Below are 16,462 nucleotides of genomic sequence, written 5' to 3'. Positions count from 1 at the left end.
GGAAAAGGAGGGTGTCTTACCAATCCCACATTGTGCTGGGCTATTTGTGGCTAGTAGGTCAGAGCAGGCTTCCAAGGACAGGGAGGGATCATAGGCATTGGGGATGGAGGGAGTACCTTGCCTGGTCCCTGACAGGCAGGTGTAGCCAAGATATGTTCTAATCTGGTGTGGAATGGCCACTCACAGATTTTCAGAAAGTAAGGGAAGAAATCTGTGTGGATCACAGTGTGTAAGAAGCTTTATTCCTGGAGACACGTGCTTTTTCCTTTTGTTTGTGAGGTAGGACCCTACTGTGTTACTTAGGGTGACCCCAGCTTCCTGGGCTCAAATAATCCTCTTCCAACAGCTTTGCAAGGTGTGTCACTGTATGACTGGATTGTACCTCTCTCTTCCTTTAAAAAAAATCATTTTAATTTTCTTACATTCATTCATTTGTCTGTAAATACATGCATGTGGGAGGGTGGGGTGGGGGGGCTGGGTAAGAGAGCACATATGCACCATGGCACATGTGGCAGTCAGAGGACAACTTCCTGGAGTCAGTTTACTCCTTCACCCATGTTTCAGGCCCAGGGATCAAGCTCGGATCTTCAGACCTGGCAGCCTTTACCCTCTAACCATCTCACTGGTCCTGCTTCTCCAGTCTTGACTTAAGAGCCACCCCGGCAGTCCTAATGACCATATTGCTTTAGTGCCGGGCAGATCTCGGCAAGTCTTGTTTGGAAAAAAAGAAATCACAAATCACTTGTCAAGTAATTTCTCTTGTCTTTTTTAGTGCAACGAAGACTCAAAGAACAAGAAGAATTTGCTGTGCAACAAGAGCGCATGAATGAAGCCCTGAAAGTACTTGACTGTGAAGAGAGGGAGAATTTTGCCAGGTATGATCTTGTTATCTTTATTATTATTTAAGTAGAGAAATGCATCATTAACATAAAGGATGATGCCCCATTTCATCCATTCATTAGTGATATTATTTTTTCTGTATGCTGCTCTGGTCCTTCTAAAACGTTGGAGCTATTTCATGTCATATAAAAATATAAAAAAGATTTCATAGAAAATAGGCAGAAACTGTATTGGCAAAATTAAATTCTACTGTCACTGCGGGTTTGAATATACACATTAGTTATTAAGCTGGCTACACATCTAAAATGATAACATCAATTTCCAAGAATTAAAAAAATCAAATAATGTGAGCCAGCTTTCTATAACTGTAACAAATACCCAGAGTAAACAATTTGTAAAGATGATGCAGGGTCTGGGGGTGGGGTGTCTGCCCTCATCATGGCCTGCAGAACAATGATCCATGGGAGATAAGAAGGCTGTTCAAACTGTGGGAGACTGACCCTCAGTAAGTTATTTCAGGCATAGTTAAGCACAGCACAATTTGGTGAAGTGTTCCTGGTGATACTTAACCCAGTCCTGTGTGCACAACAAAGCTCTGGACATGTCTACATCAAAACTCTTTGTAAAGCATAGGTGACATATTCCATAAAGATGGAGCCTATAGATTGACTGAGAAAATCAAGCCCATAATAAGAGTCTGAGGGAGAATCCAGAGTGGTCTCAGCCACACAGATAACATGAACGTCACCGGGCTATTCACTGTGTCTGTTCGCTGCCCCTTCTGGGCAGAAAACAGGTCATCTCTCTCCCCTTTGAAGAGACAATCCCCTGTGTTAACATCCCTGGCTTTCCTAGAACCTCTGTGCTGCCCACACAAATGCTTCTTTCCTTTCTTTCCACTTTGGTAGTTATGGCAAGCTTTGCAGATGGCTGTCCTCATCCTGTCTTTACATTTGTACCCTCGATCACGAGGTCCTTTTCCTTTTCAAGGAGGTTCTTTTTCCTCACAGTTTCAGAGTTTTGGTGAGTTGTCACCATCTATTTGGGCCTGTGGCAGTGCAGAAAGCTAATCACCTCATGGCTGGAATGCAAGTGGCGGGAAGAGGAAGGGGCTGAGGTCCCAAGGTTGCCATCAAGGTCAAGATCCCAGTGATGGGGCTGGGGAGACGGCTCAGAGGTTAAGAGCACTGGCTGTTCATCCAAAGGTCCTGAGTTCCATTCCCAGCAACCACATGGTGGCTCGCAACCAGCTACAATGAGATCTGGTGCCCTCTTCTGGTGTGCAGATGCACATTTGGGCAGAATACTGTATAAATTATAAATAAATAAATCTTTTTTTTTTTTTTTTTTTTTTTTTGGTTTTTCGAGACAGGGTTTCTCTGTGTAGCCTTGACTGTGCTGGACTCACTTTGTAGTCCAGGCTGGCCTCGAACTCACAGTGATCCACCTGCCTCTGCCTCCCGAGTGCTGGGATTAAAGGCATGCGCCACCATGTCCGGCTAAATAAATCTTAAAAAAAAAAAAAAAAAATCCCAGTGATGAGAGGACTCCCCAAAGGTTCTTAAAGTGTCTACTGCAAGGCTGAGGAGCTGGGGAGGTGGCTCAGCGGGTAAAGTACTTGCTGCAGAAACCTGAAGACTCGACCAGATCACAAGAACCCGCATAAAGACTGGTGGCACTTGGGCACAAAGATAGCTGATCCCTGGGCAAGCTAGCTAGCTGCACCATATTGGTGAGTTCTGAGTTCAACAACTGACCCTCAATAAATAACACAGAGGGCTGGAGAGATGGCTCAGAGGTTAAGAGCACTAGCTGTTCTTCCAAAGATCTTGAGTTCAATTCCCAGCAACCACATGGGAATCCTCACAACCATCCATAATGAGATCTGGTGCCTTCTTCTGGCTTGCAAGCATATATGCAGTCAAAACACTGTCTAGAAAATAAATAAATCTTTTTTAAAAAAATAAATAACACGGAGAGTAATTGAGGATGGCAGCTGGCATAGATCACGTAGCCGAATAGCTCGATTAGCAGGAATAGCTCATATGCACAGGCCTCGCTATGTGCCCTCAAGACTAAAATGCTAGCCGGGCGTGGTGGCACACGCCTTTAATCCCAGTACTTGGGAGGCAGAGGCAGGCAGATTGCTGTGAGTTCGAGGCCAGCCTGGTCTACAAAGTGAGTCCAGGATGGCCAAGGCTACACAGAGAAACCCTGTCTCAAAAAACAAAAACAAAAACAAAAACAAAAACAAAAAAAAAAGACTAAAATGCTAGCACGTTTTAGTGTGTTACGGGTTCAGGAATAGCCACACACTGACCACTTGGACACCAGCCTGAGATTAATGAAAGTTTAAAGAAAAGCTTAGGTCCAGGCATGGTGGTACCTGCCTTTAATCCCCAACAATAAAGTTAATTTGTAGAGGGAAGCACCCATGTTTGAAAGTGATGTTTGAGTGGCAGAAAAAAGTGACCAATCAGAGAAAGATCTGACAGGATAGGATACGCCCCACTCTCAGGAGAAGAAGGAGGGAGCTAACGGAAGCTACTTAAGGGGCAATGCAAAGAGAGCAGAGGCAGTTATACCGGAGAGTTTCACAGAGAGAAGGTGAATGTGATAACAAGCTAGACACAGGTAAAGACAGAACGAGCCAGAGAATGAGCCGGAACCAGAAGGTTAGAGCACTTAGTTTGAGGCCAAGCAGAGCAATTCAGGGACCAAGAGAGAAGCCAGATTGAGTAAGTCATCTGGGAGTGGGGTTTGAGCCCGAACAGCTGAGTTGAACCAGCCAGTTATGAGCTCAGAAAGAAGAAAGGGTGAGCTTGAAAGACTCCTGAAGGGAGACCCTCACTCAAGCCTCGGGATGGCGCGCACCCGAAGATACACAAACGACCGTCTTGCTGTAAACGCATGAGGTAGTTTATTGGCGGAGCTCCGGGTCGACACATATCTCATGCAGGAGACAGAGGGGTCGACCCAGAAGCCCAGGGGTTTGGGGTTTATATGGGCAAGGGTCGGGGGGAGTGGGGAGTTTTGGCACGGCCACACACGATTGGTTGTTTCAAACATTTGAACATCAGCAAATTGCGTAGGCAGATCTGGGGTAAGCTCAGACTTAATCACATGGGTACAGTCCTTGGTTCCTGTTTTCCTTGAAACCCAAGGGTAGATGTTTATCTGAGCTAAGGACACATCTGGTTAAACTCAAACCTGGAACATTGTGTGTGGGCCTCAAGGGGGGATTAAGCAGACACCATAAGATCGGATGAGGGGTCTTGGCTCATTACTCACTCGACCATGTCTGGTACCTGTTTCTCTCAGGAATTTGTCCTTGTGTATCCTCCCTATCTTTTATGGCCAGCTGGTCCCTGGAACAGTCAATAGGCCTTTGTCTCCTAGCTCCGCATTCTTTGTGACTTATCATCTGGGACCTTGGGCTAGCATACCTGTCGACCTGCACTTATGAGTTAGAGAGCTCTGCTGTTCTGGTTGCTTTAATGCTAATTAAAATTTTTCCCTTTCATTCCCCTCTTCTTTTACTTGATAATTCTAATCTTAGAATATCTGTTCTAATTTTTGAGTATTATTTTATTTTAGACTAAAAGATTTATACTCTGCCCTGTTGGGGTCTCTTATTGATCAGTATTGTTGTCTTAGTACCATCATTTGAACAGCACTAATTTTATCTTTAATAAGAGCAAGTAACCTATTTACCATACACGGACCAAAAATTAAAATCAAGCAAATCACCAACACTGGCCCAGCTAAAGCAGAAAATAGGATAGTCACCCAGGGGGACCGGGTGAGCCAGGACTCAAACCAGCCTTGTTGAGCTTTTCTGTCCCTCTGCCTTTTATCTAGCCTGTTTTTGTTCCCCTTTTTATTGATCATCTCTCAAGTCTGTTGCATCGGGGCATGAGGGTTGTTGTCCTGACTTAGGGTTGCGTCTGTGATGCAGACGCAGCTTAAGAGGATTATTAGTCTTTTTCAGGATCCATTTATCTTGACTAGTCTCAGGAGGAGCCCTTTTCACATGTGAAGCATGGATCCAGGTGGGGATTCCCTCTACCTTAACGGCAGTTGGAGTCATTAACAGTACCAGGTAGGGTCCTTTTTACCATGGCTCGAGATTCTCAGCTCCGTGTCTCTATACCAAGACGGCGTCTCCAATCTTGAACTGATGAGGAACTGTAGGGTTTCTAGCGGTGTAGGCATCTTTCAGCTGTTCCCAAATCTCTCGCCTGATCATCTCGAGAGCCTTTAAATGGGCTAAAAGATGGGTGGAAGGCACAAAACTGTCATCAGGACATGCCACATTCTCTAGGATTTGAAACAGAGGTGGTGGTGCACCAAACAGTATCTCAAAGGGTGTCAGTCCCAACGATCCAGGCGTGTTCCGTACCCGGAACAAGGCAAGGGAGAGAAGGGCTGTCCAATCACCCCCGCCGGTCTCTAAGGTCTATTTTGTTAAGGTCTCCTTTATAGTTCTATTCATCCTTTTTACTTGTCCTGAGCTCTGGGGTTTATAAGCACAATGTAATTTTCAATTTCTCCCCAATTGTCTGGCCAGTCCCTGACTTAACTGGGCGACGAAGGCAGGCCCATTGTCCGACCCAATTACCTTAGGTATCCCGAACCCGGGAAGGATTTCTTCAAGTATCTTTTTGGCCACTACATTTGCCGTTTCCTTTTTCGTGGGGAATGCCTCGACCCACCCCGAGAAGGTGTCTATGAAAACTAGAAGGTATTTATTACCATATCAGGCCAGTTTGACTTCAGTGAAATCAACCTCCCAATAAGTTCCAGGTCGATCTCCCCGCAAGCACTTTCCTGCACAGTGTCTGCTGGACCCAGCATTAGTGAGAGTGCAAGCCTTGCAGTTTTTTACCAGACCCTCTGCTGTCTTTTGTAGTCTGGGGATGTGATAGGGAGACTTATTGACCAGTTCTGTCATCTTCTTGGCCCTAGGTGGGTAAGGCAGTGTATATTAGCCAGGTGTTCTAGCCCCTCTTCTTCTGTGAGGATCCTTCTCTTGGGAATCCCTTCAGCATGTTGGGGCATAACCTTAGCTATTAGAATCATTGGTCCTTGTGCCGCCTCTTTGGCCATCTGGTCAGTCATTTGGTTCCCCCTTTCTATGGGACCGGTCCCTTTTTGATGTCCTTGGCAATGGATGATCGCCACCTTGCGGGGCCAATGGACAGCCTCTAACAAACTAAGAATGTTTTCTTTATTTTTAATGTCTTTGTCAGCTGAAGTCAGCAGCCCACGTTGTCTATAAATCGCTCCATGGACATGAGCTGTTGCGAAAGCATACCGGCTATCAGGGTAGATATTGATAGCCTTTCCCTCCGCCAGTCTTAGTGCTTGGGTCAAAGCAATAAGTTCAGCTTTTTGGGCCGACGTCCCTTCTGGTAAACTGCTGGCCCAAATGACAGACTTCCCGTCCACTACCGCTGCCCCAGCTCTCCGCTTACCTGCTACCACAAAGCTACTTCCGTCGATGAACCAAGTTTTTACCCCAGGCCACGGCCAGTCAGTGAGGTCTGACCGAGTCCCTGTTTCTTCAGCCAGTATCTCTTCACAATGATGTACTGGGGTCTCGCCAGCTTCGGGTAGCAAGGTGGCAGGGTTAAGGATGGCGGGCGGAGTGAAGGTCACCCGCTCTGTCAGCAACAAGCTCTGGTAGTGGGTCATCCGGGCGTTGGTCATCCAACGGTCTGGTGGTTGTCTGATAATGCTCTCGAGGGCGTGGGAGGCCACCACCATCACATTTTGGCCCATGGTTAACTTATCGGCCTCTTTTACCAATACAGCTGTTGCTGCTATCGCCTGCAAACAAGAGGGCCACCTACTGGCCACAGGATCCAGTTTTTTTGACAGATAGGCCACTGGGCGCTTCCAGGGTCCTAGAGTTTGGGTGAAGACCCCCCTGACAACCCCCTTCTGCTCGTCGATGTACAGAGTAAAAGGCTTGTTCAGATCAGGCAGTGCTAGGGCAGGGGCTTGTAGCAGTGCCTTTTTAAGGGTTTCAAAAGCCAATTGGTGTTCCTTAGTCCAAGTGAATTTCCCCCTTTCTCTTGTTAGAGGGTATAATGGGGCCGCCAGAGTGGCGAACCTGGGAATCCAAAGCCTGAAGAATCCCACGGTCCCTAGGAATTCTCTTACCTGGCGAGGGGTGGTTGGGTTGGGATCTGAGTCACTGTTTGTTTCCTGGCTTCTGTGAGCCACCGTTGTCCATCTTTCAGGGTGTATCCCAGATATGTCATTTCAGTCCGGCACAGTTGTGTCTTTTTGGCAGAAGCCCGATACCCCAACTCACCTAACTCAGCCAGGATTTTCTGAGTCCCAAGCTCACATTCTTCACGGGTCTCTGCAGCCAATAGGAGGTCATCTACATACTGTAGAAGAATCACCTGGGGATTATTAGCATGGAAAGGGGCAAGGTCCTGATGTAGGGCTTCATCAAATAGGGTGGGGGAGTTTTTAAACCCCTGGGGCAATCTCATCCACGTAAGCTGTCCAGTTCTTCTGTTTTCAGGGTCTTGCCACTCAAAGGCAAGCAGGGATTGGCTGTTAGGGTGCAATCTCAGACAGAAGAAGGCATCTTTGAGATCAGGTGGCAGTGTTTAGTCTTCTCTGGGTCTCCTTGGCCCCTGCCTTCTGTTGTCGCCCAGGTTCCCTGTCTGCCTAGGCCTGCCTGTTCCCTGATGCCTTCCTTCTCCTACCACTGCGGCCAGTATTCTCATCAGATTCTTCTCCTGCCTTTTTTTCCCTCATCCTCAGCTCTCTCTTTCTTTCCTCTTTTTTCATCCTCAGCTCTCTCCTTCTTTTCTCTTTCCTGTTTCACTTTCTCTGTCTCCTTTTTATGCTAAACTTTCTCAGCCTCCTTTACCACATCCCTGATGGTATAATCTTGCAATCCCTCAATGTGCTAATGTTCTGTAGTTTCTTCCTAATATCAGGTGCTGACTGTCCAATGAAAGCCATGATTACGGAGGCTCGCTGTCCCTCTGACGTAGGGTCAAAAGGGGTATATCTCCAGTAAGCCTCCATGAGCCTCCCTAGAAACACTGAGGGGGGCTCGGTCGCTCTCTGCATGACTTCTCTTACCTTTGCCAAATTGGTGGGCCTCTTTGCGGCCCCTCTGAGACCTGACACCAAAGCCCGGCGGTACATGGACAGCCGTTCCCTACCTTCTGCCGTGTTGTAGTCCCACTGAGGACAGGTCAGGGGGAATCCTTCATCTATTTCGGCCAGGGTCTGGACGGGGTGTCCAGCGTCATCTTGGATATTCTTTCGAGCCTCAAGAAGAATTCTTTCTCTCTCCTCGGTGGTGAATAAAACCTGTAGAAGCTGCTGATAGTCATCCCACATGGGTTGGTGGGAGAACATCAGGGACTTAATCAGACCTGTAAGTCTCGTAGGGTTCTCTGAAAAAGGTGGGTGGTTAGTTTTTTAGTTATAGAGATCAGAGAAAGAAAAAGGCCAATACTGTACATTTTTTGCCTGTCGGGGCCGGCCCAACAGCACTAAGGGGCAGAGCCACGGTGGAATCAGGCCCCTCAGGGGTTGCTCCAAGGCGGCTCCCAGTGTCCGCCGAGGGTCTATCACCCATTGCCCCAGAAGCCCGGGGTGGGACTGAGGTTGGGGCTGCCGGCTGGGGAACTTGGGGATATGGTGGGAGCAGGGACATGGGCCATTCATGGGGTTCTGCTATGTCAGGATATATTTTAGGGATGGGCTCCAGTGGTGCGCTGGGCTCGCTTCCTCCACTCTACCATGGTTTCGATTTCTCTTCTGCGGTGCCTTCTCGCACCGCCAAGACTCAGGAGCTTGGTGGGCGAGGTGGGATGAAGGGCTTGACCCACGGGGGTGGGTAACGGGCCAAATCTTCCCACACAGTGATGTAAGGCTGTTGGTCTGGATGCGACCCTGATCTTTCCTGAAAAATAACTGCTCTGACAGCTCTAATAGCAAGTAAATCAAAAGTCCCCTCAGGTGGCCAGCCCTCATGGAAAGTCGGCTGTTCTGAGGTGCAGAAGGTCTGCCAGGGTCCTTTCTTAATTTTTACGGATAGATTATGTCCTCTTGCCCTAACGTCCGTCCAATGGTCCAAAGTCAAAGATAAAGGGGTCGTCACAGTCTGTCTCATTTCAAAAAACAAGAAGCACAAAAACAATATAAGCACACAAGACACTATCACATCCAAGCACACTTGTCCACGTCTGGACTTGTACAACCAACTGAACGCAAGTTCCGATGGGGTAGGCTTCCACACCTTCCCCTCAAGAAGGAGCACTCCGTCTCCTTCATCCCGAAAAGAGGCAGTCAGGCTGTCCTGACTCCCCTTTACCCTTAGGGCGTCCCCCAGGGTTGCAGCCTGCGGCCCTAGCACATCTGCCTCCGCAGCCACTGGGTCCTTACAGCCCACAGCGGCAGCTGCCAGAAACTGAAACCAAGACACGAAATCAGCAGCACCGCACTCAGACACACAAAACTCACACAGACCTACCTCCAAGGGGTCATTGGGGGTCTTGGGTGGTTGCACAAATCCCAATGAGCCCCCAAAATGAAAGACCCCCGAAGGGAGACCCTCACTCAAGCCTCGGGATGGCGCGCACCCAAAGACACACAAACGACCGTCTTGCTGTAAACACATGAGGCAGTTTATTGGCGGAGCTCCGAGTCGACACGTATCTCACGCAGGAGACAGAGGGGTTGACCCACAAGCCCAGGGGTTAGGGGTTTATATGGGCAAGGGTCGGGGGGAGTGGGAAGTTTTGGCGCGGCCACACACGATTGGTTGTTTCAAACATTTGAACATCAGCAAATTGCGTAGGCAGATCTGGGGTAAGCTCAGACTTAATCACATGGGAACAGTCCTTGGTTCCTGTTTTTCTTGGAACCCGAGGGTGGATGTTTATCTGAGCTAAGGACACATCTGGTTAAACTCAAACCTGGAACATTGTGTGCGGGCCTCAAGGGGGGATTAAGCAGACACCATAAGATTGGATGAGGGGTCTTGGCTCATTACTCACTCGACCATGTCCGGTACCTGTTTCTCTCAGGAATTTGTCCTTGTGTATCCTCCCTATCTTTTATGGCCAGCCGGTCCCTGGAACAGTCAATAGGCCTTTGTCTCCTATCTCCGCATTCTTTGTGACTTATCATCTGGGACCTTGGGCTAGCATACCTGTCGACCTGCACTTATGAGTTACAGAGCTCTGCTGTTCTGGTTGCTTTAATGCTAATTAAAATTTTTCCCTTTCAAGCTTATTCAGCAGGAAGTCTCAGAGCCTGAAAACATTCTAGTCCTAGGTTAGATTGTATGGAGCTTCCAGGATGAGGCCTAGGTTGGCAGATGGAGGCAGTAAGCCTCTGAGGTAACAACTGAAACGAGAATCACAGTTCCTCGTTACTGCAGCGTTCTCACTGGTGCAGTAGAAGGGAGGGCCTATCTCTTCTAATTCAGTCATCCTCTCTGCCCTGCGGAGGGGCGCTTTCTGTTCATGCGCTGATACTTGGTGTGCAGATATATGTTTTTTTTTTAGAAGTGTGGTTTTGTGTCCTAGCCTTTTTACTGTGTGATAAAAAATAGTATGTAGCCCATCCTATTGATTACTGTTACTCTTTCTGCTCGTGAAGCCGGTCTGCCCACTCAACATATAGTCAACTGGGGCATAAGAAAAGAGGGTGAGCCGGCCATGGGGCACACACCTATGATCCCAGCACTCTGGAGGCAGAGGCAGGTGGATCACTATGAATTGGAGGTTGGCCTGGTCTACAAAGTGAGTTCTGGACAGCCAGGGCTCCGTTATGCAGAGAAAACCTGTCTTGAAAAATCAAAACAAACAAACCAAACAAGACACGGAAGTCGCCAGGCCCAGGCTGGGTGTAGGGTGAGCAGAGCACTGCCTTTGCCACATTCTGTAGGTCGCACAGACACACATCAACTCTCTTGGGTAGGTTGGCTGCAGATGTATGTAGCCTTGCACAGCTTCCTACCTGGGAGCTGGGGAACTGAACTCAGGCTTTCATGCCTGCTGAGATATGCCGCTCTTCCCCACCCAGCCCTCTTCCATCTCACCTGGTTGTTACTAGACATGGGGCCACGGCCTTTGCCCCAACAAAGCTTCGGCCATGTAGTCTCTATAAGCCAATTTTAAAAGCCAAATTAATAGCTAGAAGCAGGAAAATAAAAGAGGTTTATTAGATGTGGCTACATTGGGGAAATGGGACAAAGAGATCTAGCAACCCCTTAAGTTCATCCTCAGGGTCCAGAGATGAGGGTAAGATTTAAATAAAGGGCAAGTGCAGCGCCCGCGTTGCAATTACCCCCAAAGTATCGAGCAAGGAACTGTGGGTTGAAGAACACTCAAGATAGTGGATCATCCATTCTAAGAGATTGCCGTTTGATGAGGAGGGGCCAAGGCCTTTTATACAGTACAGAGGCTGGTGGAAAAATACAAGTAGATGTAGATGGGAAGTCCCCAGGACAAGAGGAACCATGTAACCAAGGTAGCCAGGGTGCAAAACAGGAACCTGTGCTCAGCTCAGCAAAGCACATGTTCACAACAGGAAGCTGCCAGGACAGAATAACAATTGCATACCAGCCAGGGCCCCAGTTCCCAATAGGCAAGCCTCTCCCAAAAGTCCTCCTATCATGTTGTACGTCTTGCTCCAGGAGACATTTTCTGTCCGCTGTCCCCAGAGCTTCAGCCAGGAAGATATTCCTTGGCTGCTAGATTTTGGACCACAGCGCAGAGTAAAGAGACAAAGGCAGGAAAAAGACCAGAGTCTGCCTCAACAGCTAACCTGGGCTCATTAGCACACACAGTGAGGGAATGCATGGTCCGCCAGGAAACAGGGCGTGGCTGGATCTTGCTGGGGAGCAGGGCATGGCTGGATCTTGCTGAACCTTTTACAGGGGCAGGCGATGGGCTTGGGTAAGATAGTAGGAACTTTAATGTGAGTATGTGCAGGTTACAGTGCTCTTCTTTCTGGGACTGTTTGCTCGAGTGAGACCGATCATCTCGGGAAACTGGACTTTCAGCAAAGGACAGCTGTGATGTCACAGGAATCTGGTTTTTCCTGCTTTTGCAAACAAGGCACTCTGTAACGGTGGAACTTGAATTTGTTGAATTTCGTTACCTCTCCTCAGTTTCCTATGTTTGGCTTCCTCTGTGGCTCAGTGTTTCTTTTCCCAGGGTTCCTCTGGAAGTCCTGCCTGTTCTCTCCGGCCCTTGGCACAGGCTGTTCAGCTCTTTATTCAATCAATCAGAGGGCATTGGAGGGAGTGTTTACCAAATATGATGTAGACCAAAGTTTGGCCTGTAATCAGCTCTTCACCAGTACAAAAATCAGCATTCGAATAATACAAATGCAATCTTTACATGGCGCACAAAAAAGATGACCCAGCAACCCTCTGAGCCACTTCCCCTGGCCTAAATACAAGAACTTCTTCCTCAGGAAAACACCAAATGGTGGATGATGGTGTAGCACGGAGCTCCGCTCTCCCCCCCCCCCACTCCCCCCCACCCCCGCCATAGGCCCAGCATGGGGAAGGGAGGTAAGGATTGGGAGGCCTGCAGAAGCTTCAGCAGTAGTTTTAGGGGCCACGGTCATGACTGAGGCCTTGGCCATTGTTGAGGCTGTGGGACTCATGGAGGCAAAGCAGAAGACAGGAGTGGATCCCAAGCTGGGCCGCCTGGTTAAGGACATGAAGATCGAGCCCTTGGAGGAGATCTACTCATTCTCTCTGCCCTTCAAGGAATCTGACTTTTTCCCGGGTGCATCCCTAAAGGAGGAGGTTCCAAAGATCATTCATGCCTGTGCAGCAGACACGGGCTGGCCAGCAGACCAGGTTCAAGGCTTTTGTCACTACTGGGACCTACAATGGTCACGTTGGTCTTGGTGTTAAGTGCTCCAAGGAGGTAGTCACTGACATCTGAGGGCCATCATCCTGGCCAAGCTTTCCATTATCTCTATGCAGGAGAGGCTACTAGGGGAACAAGACTGGCAAGCCACACTCTGTTCCATGCAAGATAACAGGCCGTTGTGGCTCTGTTTTGGTGCGCCTTATCCCTGCCCCCAGAGGCACTGGCATTGTCTCTGCTCCTGTGCCCAAGAAGCTACTGATGATGGCCGGTATTGATGACTGCTACACATCAGCCAAGGGGCTTCACCTCCACCCTGGGCAACTTTGCCAAGGCCACTTTTGATGCCATCTCCAAGACCTACAGCTACCTGACATCTGACCTCTGGAAAGAGACTGTGTTCACCAAGTCTCCTTACCAGGAATTCACTGATCATCTTGTGAAAACCCATACTCAGAGGACCCAGGCTCCAACTGTGACTACCACATAGGGTTGTTTTTTTTTTTAATAAAAGAAAAACAAAGCAAATCAAGTCTGTTTAAAAAAATGGAAAATATCCAAGCCAGATGTGGTAGCACACACCTATAATCCCAGGACATAGGTGGTAGAGGCAAGAGGATTAAAAGTTCAGGGTATCCTCAGCTACATAGTGAGTTCAATGCCACCTGGGCTGCCTCAGAACTAGTCTTTTTGGTCACTAGAAGCCCGTCTTGAAGAAACCTAGGCACCCACCTCTTTAACATGAACTGACTTGATTTTGTAAGTAAAAGAAGATATTCTTATTCTCTCAAGAGTTTTGAAGCCCTGTAATCCTGTTTCCCTACTAAAGGCAAAGGTGAAATAGATTTATCAGCATCCTACCACCTAATATTAAAAACAGTACTTGTGCAAGTTAGGAACGCTAGTGCATACTGTAAGGGTCCAAGAACCACTGAAGGAAGACCCCAGACTCAAGTAGTATGCAAAAGCAAAGAGCATTTATTCTGCAGAAATTCCAGCATGCAGGGAGCCCCACCCTTTTCAAAATGGCGACCACAAAGTGAGCACCCAGGTTCAATTTATAGACAATCAGGAGGTTTTGTGGTAACCTTCAAGCTGATTAGTTGAAAGTGAGTCAGAGTATTCGAGAGGGGGATTCATGACTTGTTACCTGTTTGAGGATTCTTCCTGGTTCCTGGGAATTTTGTTGAGTCATTGAGGTTTGGCTTCTTTAATTTAATTGATTAGGGCCAGCTGTGTTCTTTTCTGGCCACAGCAAGGCCACAAAGTAGTATAAACATAGTTTCTGGTCAACCTGGCCTGTAAGCTGATTGGCTGTCCATGAGCTGTGGCTTTCCCAGGAATTGTTTTTCTGATTTCTGAGAGACAGAAACTCAGGCCTAGTCAGGCAAAGTGGAGAACTGAAGCTTACCATGGAGTCAGATTGGTCAAACAGACTGGGGTCTTTGAGAAGTCTCTCAGGGTCCTTGGGGCTTATCTCTCATATACCTGTAATCCCAGCACTGGAGAGATGTAAGCAAAGATCACGTGTTCAGTGCATCCTTGGCTTCATAGTGAGAGTTTAGGAGTCAGTTGGGTTCTTTCTCTGCCACTCTGAGCTAGCAGGCTTTCACCCCAGCATCTGGCTCCCAAGTCTTTATTGGTAAAATTGAATGGTAGAGATTTTGTTTAAAAAAAAAAAAAAGAATAGCATGGAAGGGATGAGAGGGTCTCTTACTCTATACCTAACCCACCCCCCCACTCCACCCCACCCCCACCCCACAGCCCCTGTGGTTCTATAGATTGTAGCTTGCTTAGACATATGCCCAGAAGTAATACAGCTGGATCTTGAGGCAGATTGATTCCCATTTTCCTGAGGAATTGCCACACTGGTTGCCACTGTGACTGTACAAGTTTGCAGTTCCGACAACAGTGGCTGAGTGTTCTCCCCTTGCTCCACACCTACGACAGGATGAGCTGTCATTTGTTTTATTGACAAGCAGTTTTGATTTACATTTTCCTGATGACATGGTGTTATGCTGAGATTACCCAGATTGTGAGACACCCCCTCCCCCCAAAAGACCACCAGGACTCGATACCGATGCAGAATACACAGGGTCTTGTATTATGGGCTCAGAGCTTCAGATCACAGTCCTTCCTGGCGCAGCAGGATAGGAGAGTAATACTGGCGCTTCAAGGGTAATGGGCTTATAAGGAAAAACTATAATTAGGGGTGGAGGGTCACAGGGAGGTAAGGAGAAAGCCATAAGCAGGGTCCTGAGTCTCAGGAATGTAGTCCTTCCTGCAGGTTGAGCTGAGGCTGCATCTCAAGGGAAAGTTGTGAGTCTCAGGAATGTGGACCTTCAGGCAGGTTGGGTCCAGGAGGCTGAATCTCCAGGGATCATTGAGTGCTAATTGTATTTAATTGTTCCTGCGTAGTTTCTGGAGAGTGCTGGCAGGTGTCATTCCCAGAATTCAGGAAGAAGGGCACCTAGAGGACAAGTTCTCATGCAGACCATCATTAATTGCAGAATACAAATTACATATAGGATATGGCATTAATTTTGCCCCTACAATGGCATGTTAAACATTTCTTCAAGTGTTTTTCAGCCAGAGTTTCCTTTTTGAGAATTATCTGTTTAGATCTATACCCCATTTAAAAAGTTTAAATTGGGTTGTTTTCTTGCTATCTAATTTTTTTTTAATTCTTTATATATTTTGGATATTAGACTTCTATTGACTGTGTAGTAGGTAAAAATCTTCTCCCTTTCTTTAGGCTGTCAATTTGTCTGTATAATAGTGTCATTTGCCATTATAGAAGCTTTTCAGTTTCACTAAGGTCCTACTTTTTAATTATTGGTCTTAGTGCCTGTGCTAACAGTGCTCTGTTCAGAAAGTCTTTTCCTGTGCAAATGAGTTCAAGGCTACCCTTCACTTTCTCTTTAATTGTCCTGTGGGATGGGACATTTCAAACAGGGTTCGCCTGAAAGAGGGGGTGAGGATGGAAGAGAAAAGAACAGAGACACAGGGGATGTAAAGCCAAGACGAAATCTGATAAAAGCTCTGCTTTATTACATGCAAGGCGTGGTCTATTTATTTTTAAAAAATATTTATTTATTATGTGTACAGTGCTGTGCCTCATGTACTCCTGCAGGCCAACAGAGGGCACCAGATCGAATTATAGATGGTTGTGAGCCACCATGTGGTTGCTGGGAACTGAACTCAGGATCTTTGGAAGAATAGTCAGCGCTCTTAACTTCTGAGCCATCTCTCTAGACCAAGGCATGGTTTATAAAGCAAAGACACACTGCCAAGTCTCTTGTTAAAAGTTCCCTCTTCTAGTTACTTAGGCAGATTGAAAAGAATCCATTCCTGGAATAGCTCTCTGAGTTTCTTTGTTTCTCTCAGTGATAGGCAATCCAAACATCTAGGCACAGCAAAGCTCCTCCAGCAAAGATCACCAGTTTAAGAATATAATAAGAAGCCTGGTGTGGCAGCACTCGGGAGGCAGAAGCAGGCAGAACTCTGGTTTTGAGGCCAGCCTGGTCTACAAAGAGAATCCAGGACAGCCAAGGCTACACAGAGAAACTCTGTTTCAAAAAAAAACCAAAAAAAAAAAAAAAAAAAAAAAAAAAAAGGAAAAAGAAAAAAAAAAGAAAGAAAGAAAAGAAAAGAATACAATAAGCAACACAAAGGATCCTCCCAGGAGGGGTGGACAGCTCAAAGCACAGCACAGCAGCTTCTACTCAGCTAGTCACAGGCCG

The 16,462-nt window shown here is 47.3% G+C and overlaps 1 protein-coding gene across 1 annotated transcript in view; it reads left to right on the top strand.

The window, feature by feature from the left end:
* The window catches only part of CFAP53 (cilia and flagella associated protein 53), a 52,711-nt gene that overhangs the window by 31,226 nt on the left and 5,023 nt on the right, over positions 1–16,462 (top strand). Inside the window, exon 7 of the mRNA XM_084781044.1 lies at positions 773–875. Coding sequence (XP_084637170.1) covers positions 773–875 — 103 coding nt within the window. The remainder of the gene's footprint in view (positions 1–772; positions 876–16,462) is intronic.

The sequence above is a fragment of the Acomys minous genome (genome assembly GCF_964271855.1).
Source record: "Acomys minous genome assembly, chromosome: 4".
NCBI classification, from domain to species: Eukaryota; Metazoa; Chordata; class Mammalia; order Rodentia; family Muridae; genus Acomys; species Acomys minous.
The sequence above is the reverse complement of the archived record's forward strand: the minus strand, read 5'-3'. Positions and strand labels throughout refer to the sequence as shown.